Source organism: Culex quinquefasciatus, chromosome 2 (assembly GCF_015732765.1).
Source record: "Culex quinquefasciatus strain JHB chromosome 2, VPISU_Cqui_1.0_pri_paternal, whole genome shotgun sequence".
In the NCBI taxonomy this organism is placed as follows: domain Eukaryota; kingdom Metazoa; phylum Arthropoda; class Insecta; order Diptera; family Culicidae; genus Culex; species Culex quinquefasciatus.
This window is the reverse complement of record NC_051862.1, coordinates 100,795,969-100,801,317: the sequence shown is the minus strand read 5'-3', so window position 1 is coordinate 100,801,317 and position 5,349 is coordinate 100,795,969. Positions and strand designations below refer to the sequence as shown.

Sequence of the window (5,349 nt, the reverse complement as noted above, 5' to 3'; positions counted from 1 at the left end):
TGTATCGAACGACCAGGGCGTAAGTTTCGTCGAAGTCTACCCCTTTTCGCTGCGAGTAGCCCTTTATGACCAGCCGCGCCTTGTGCCGCTGCACTCGTCCTTCGGCATCGTGCTTGGTTTTGAAAACCCACTTGCACTTGATGGCCTTCCGTCCTCTCGGCAGCTCAGCGAGCGTCCACGTGTTGTTGTCGACCAGGGCCTGGAACTCCTCCTGCATGGCCCGTTTCCAGCAATCACGGTCGTCTCGTTTCAGCGCCTCTTGGAACGTAACAGGGTCGTCGACATCAGACCCGGCTGCCATCGCCGCGAAGCCGTGTTCATCGGCCGATTCGTAGTCGTCCTCCAAGGAACCAGGGAACTCGTCCTCAGATGCAGCAGCCTGTGGAGGGTTGAAACCGGGGAGACCAGGGCACTTGACAGAGAAATCTTTGTACTTGCCTGGTAACGCGTGCTCCCGTCCGCTGCGCCTCAACAGCTGTGATCGAGCTGGTTGTGAAGATTGTTGCGGAGGGAGCACAAGGTCGGTCAACGTTCCCGTGGATGAATCGCTCTCACCGCTCGAGTCAGTTTCAGACTGCTCCTCCTCGTCTTCATCGTCCGATCTGGGGACCGGAACAGGCTCCGCCGGAGCCGGCTGCAACCTTGTCTCTCCGAAGTCCAAAACGTCCAGCGTTATCACCGGGATCGGCTTGACCTGCTGCGCTGCTACCTCGCCGCGTTCGGCAACTCCTTCGTCCAGGAAAATCACCTCGCGACTTATCAGCGTCGTCTTCTGCTTCGGGTCGTACAACCGGTATCCCTTGGTTTCTTCGTCAAAACCGGTAAGGATGCATTCGTGGGATTTGGCGTCCCACTTGCGACGTTTTTGCTTCGGAATCTGGACCATGGCCTTTGTGCCAAAGACACGAAGATGCGAAAGGTTCGGTTTCTTACCAGTCCAGGCTTCCTCAGGGGTCATCTCGTGACCACGGGTTGGCGATCGGTTGATCAGGTACACTGCGGTTGACACAGCTTCAGCCCAGAAGCCTTTGTCATTTAGGGCCGTTTTTTTTCCTGTTGTATATAAACGATGTTAATTTCCTGCTTCACTGTCCTAAACTATGCTACGCTGACGATTTTAAATTGTATGCTATAATTAAGAGGCCTACTGACATGGAAGATTTGCAAGCTCAGGTTGATTTATTTGCTGACTGGTGCCGCTTGAATCAGATGGTTCTCAATCCTTCTAAATGTTCGACAATTACATTCACCCGTAAACGCTGCCCAACGTTTTTCAGTTACAAAATTCTTGGTAACCCACTTACTCGTGACTCTTTTGTCAAGGATTTAGGCGTGTTGTTGGATTCGAAGCTTTCTTTTAAAAACCACATTTCCTATTTGTGCTCGAAGGCTTCTAAACAGCTAGGAATGATTTTTAGAATGACCAAATATTTTCGCGACGTCAATTGCCTAAAAATTCTCTATCTTTCCTTAGTTCGCTCCACCCTAGAGTACGGTTCTGTTGTGTGGGCTCCATATTATCATAATGACATTGGACGAATCGAAGCGATTCAACGTAAATTTACAAGATTTGCTTTAAGACATCTTGGTGAGTGTCCAAATAACGAAACTCGTTGCTCTATGCTCCACCTCGATCCTTTGAGTGTTCGTAGAGAAGCTGCTAAAGCCTTTTTTGTTGCTGACCTTTTCCGATCAAACATCAACTGTCCTTTTCTTACGAGTGAACTGAACGTCAACATTAGACGCCGGGTGCTTCGCTCACACTCTTTTCTCGTTATACCTGGAGCCCGTACAAATTATGCCTTCAATGAACCTGTTTCTAGTATGTGCAGGGTTTTTGAACGTTGTTACCCCTTTTTCGATTTCCATTTGTCTCCTCCCCGTCTGAAGCATGATATTTTTAATTTTCTCAGGGAAGCATATGTGTTTTGACAAAGGTCTAGACCGGTTTATTTTTAGTTAGCTTTATTTATTTATTTATTTTTACATTGTGCTAGTTTAGTTTGTTAGCTTAAGTTTGATTGTATATATCCTCTATGTCATTTGGATTGTAAAATCTGTTGATAATAAAAAAGTAAGAGGTTTTGTGCCTATTTGAGAAGGACCCATCGGTAGGCGTTCCACTCAAACGGGCTTTTCCCTCATATAAAACATAAAACATAAAACATGAACTGGTTGTTGACGTGGCTCTCAGTCGCTACCAGGTCGCCGTCGGAGTTGAACACCTCACATCCTCGGTTCGTGAAGTTCACCGTGTAACCCTTCTCCACAATCTTGCTCACGGAGAGAACACGCAGAAAAATGTTTTGTAGAATCAGCCTGTACGAGGTTTGATTCAACAAAATTTTTGTTGAATATAATCAACGCCGATTTTGTGTTGAAACAAACCTTGATTTTCTCAATTCCACAAAAATCTTTTGTTGTTTTGAAAAAGTTACTTGGACATTTAGCGTTGATTCAACAAAAATCCTGATTTTCAAACCAACAAAACGTTTTGTTGATTCAAATATGCCTTATTTTTCTGCGTGAAGGTTCGCCGCAATCGACGGAATCAACTGCACTTCACTGACCGTCACGCTGTTCTTGCCGCCGGAACAGCATGCTCCTGTTGGCCGTCATGTGAGCGTACGCGGCCGAGTCGAAGATCCAGTCATCGGCGTCGCCCAAATCGAACGTCGAAAGCACGGTGCAAAACGTGCTGCCACCTATCTTCTGCTCCTTGTTGTCCTTGCAGTCCTTAGCGATGTGGCCAAACTTTTGACACTTCCTGCACTTGGGACCTTTGGACGAAGTAGGCTGCTGCTGCTTTTGACCAGGTTGTTTGGTGGTTGCGAAAGCCGGACTGTTTTGCTTTTTGCCATAGAAAACTTTCTCCTCCTGGAGAAGCTTGGTTTTTATGACATCCCCGGTGATGGCCACGCCGGAACTCTGCAACGCCATGATCATGGGCTTGAAATCCTTCGGAAGTCCCGCGAGCAGGAGCATTCCGACCCACAGATCCGGGATGTTGAAATCCGCGTTCCTGAGCTGGTTCGTGGCAGAAATCACCTGATTCACGTAATCCTCCATCGAACTGCACGCTTCCAGGGTCAAACGGAGAAGCTTGTGGAGAAGGCCGACCTGTTGGACCAGGCCCTTTTCTTTGAACGCGTTCTCCAGACTGTCCCAGGCTGTCCGCGCAGATTCCTCGTTCTCGATGTGGACGTACAGCGACGGATCGATCAAAGTGATGATCTTGAGCCTCGCCCGAAGATCCGTTTCCTCCTCAACCGCCTCGAACGTTCCGTCCGTCTTCCGCTTCGGTCTTCGTCGCCAGCTTCCACGTTTCGTTGAAACACAATAGCTTATAGGACCTTTAAAAAACTCGAGATATGCTTAAATTTTACCTATGCAAGGTACTTTCGATGAACCGGGTAAACGAAACTGTATATAAATCGTTTCAAAAACATAAAAAGGTGCAGGTGGTTATGTTACACATGACCAGTATGACAAAGAACTTTGCAAGATGATTGTTGAAATTTTCGATTAGAATGTCCGGTCCAAATTCCCCCCTTATAATAACCGTCCTATCGAACTAAGCTGAAAGCTGAAATAGAAATCGAAGTGAAATCAGTTTACTTTCCTTCACCACTCGAAAGTTACCAAGATGCGGGAATGTTTTTGCAAGGCTGTTGCAAGCAATCGGCGGCAGTAAAGGAAATTTGAACAGCAGACATTAAAAACTACCCTTTACAGGGCTCTTAATGATTACGAGATAGTTATTCTAAATTTCCAGAAACAGATTTTCACAGTGGCACAAAAATGTGCATTGCAGTAGTCTATTTATTACTTCCTGCCTAATAAGCAATATATTTTAACTGCTTAGCATTAGCATATTTTAACTGCTTAATTTCAGATAATGGCCAAATGCAACTTTTTATGTCCAGTATCAAAATCATTAAGTTTGATACCCATATTGCCCCAACTCTTACGGTCCGGCAAATGTCCCCCATCGGAACATCCCCGGGCCTCCGGACACTCCAGGTGGTGGCCACTACTGCCAAAATGTCAAATTTCATGTCCAGTATCAAAATCCCTAAAGTTTGATACCCATATTGCCCCAACTCTTACGGTCCGGCAAATGTCCCCCCATCGGAACATCCCCGGGGCCTCCGGACACTCCAGGTGGTGGCCACTACTGCCAAAATGTCAAATTTCATGTCCAGTATCAAAATCCCTAAAGTTTGATACCCATATTGCCCCAACTCTTACGGTTCGGCAAATGTCCCCCCATCGGAACATCCGCGGGGCCTCCGGCCACTCCGGATTGTGGCCACTACTGCCGAAATGTCAAATTTCATGTCCAGTATCAAAATCCTTAAAGTTTGATACCCATATTGCCCCAACTCTTACGGTCCGGCAAATGTCCCCCCATCGGAACATCCCCGGGGCCTCCGGACACTCCAGGTGGTGGCCACTACTGCCAAAATGTCAAATTTCATGTCCAGTATCAAAAACCATAAAGTTTGATACCCATATTGCCCCAACTCTTACGGCCCGGCAAATATCCCCCCATCGGAACATCCCCGGGGCCTCCGGCCACTCCGGATTGTGGCCACTACTGCCAAAATGTCAAATTTCATGTCCGGTATCAAAAACCATAAAGTTTGATACCCATATTGCCCCAACTCTTACGGTCCGGCAAATGTCCCCCCATCGGAACATCCCCGGGGCCTCCGGACACTCCAGGTGGTGGCCACTACTGCCAAAATGTCAAATTTCATGTCCAGTATCAAAAACCATAAAGTTTGATACCCATATTGCCCCAACTCTTACGGTCCGGCAAATGTCCCCCCATCGGAACATCCCCGGGGCCTCCGGCCACTCCGGATTGTGGCCACTACTGCCAAAATGTCAAATTTCATGTCCGGTATCAAAAACCATAAAGTTTGATACCCATATTGCCCCAACTCTTACGGTCCGGCAAATGTCCCCCCATCGGAACATCCCCGGGGCCTCCGGACACTCCAGGTGGTGGCCACTACTGCCAAAATGTCAAATTTCATGTCCAGTATCAAAACCATAAAGTTTGATACCCATATTGCCCCAACTCTTACGGTCCGGCAAATGTCCCCCCATCGGAACATCCCCGGGGCCTCCGGCCACTCCGGATTGTGGCCACTACTGCCAAAATGTCAAATTTCATGTCCGGTATCAAAAACCATAAAGTTTGATACCCATATTGCCACAACTCTTACGGTCCGGAAAATGTCCCCCCATCGGAACATCCGCGGGGCCTCCGGCCACTCCAGGTGGTGGCCAGTTCCAATGATCGACTCACGCGACCGGCATGTCTTAGCTGGTCCTTGC

General features: G+C 47.8%; 1 protein-coding gene across 1 annotated transcript; it reads right to left on the bottom strand.

Moving 5' to 3' along the window:
• Positions 1 to 1,963: 1,963 nt before the first annotated feature.
• On the bottom strand, positions 1,964 to 3,407 carry LOC119767180. The gene is made up of 2 exons (XM_038255102.1): positions 2,531 to 3,407; positions 1,964 to 2,290 (listed from the first exon to the last, which is right to left on the bottom strand). The coding sequence occupies exon 1, from the start codon at positions 3,067 to 3,069 to the stop codon at positions 2,563 to 2,565; it is 507 nt and encodes a 168-aa protein (XP_038111030.1). The 5' UTR covers positions 3,070 to 3,407; the 3' UTR covers positions 1,964 to 2,290; positions 2,531 to 2,562.
• Between the last annotated feature and the right edge of the window lie 1,942 nt (positions 3,408 to 5,349).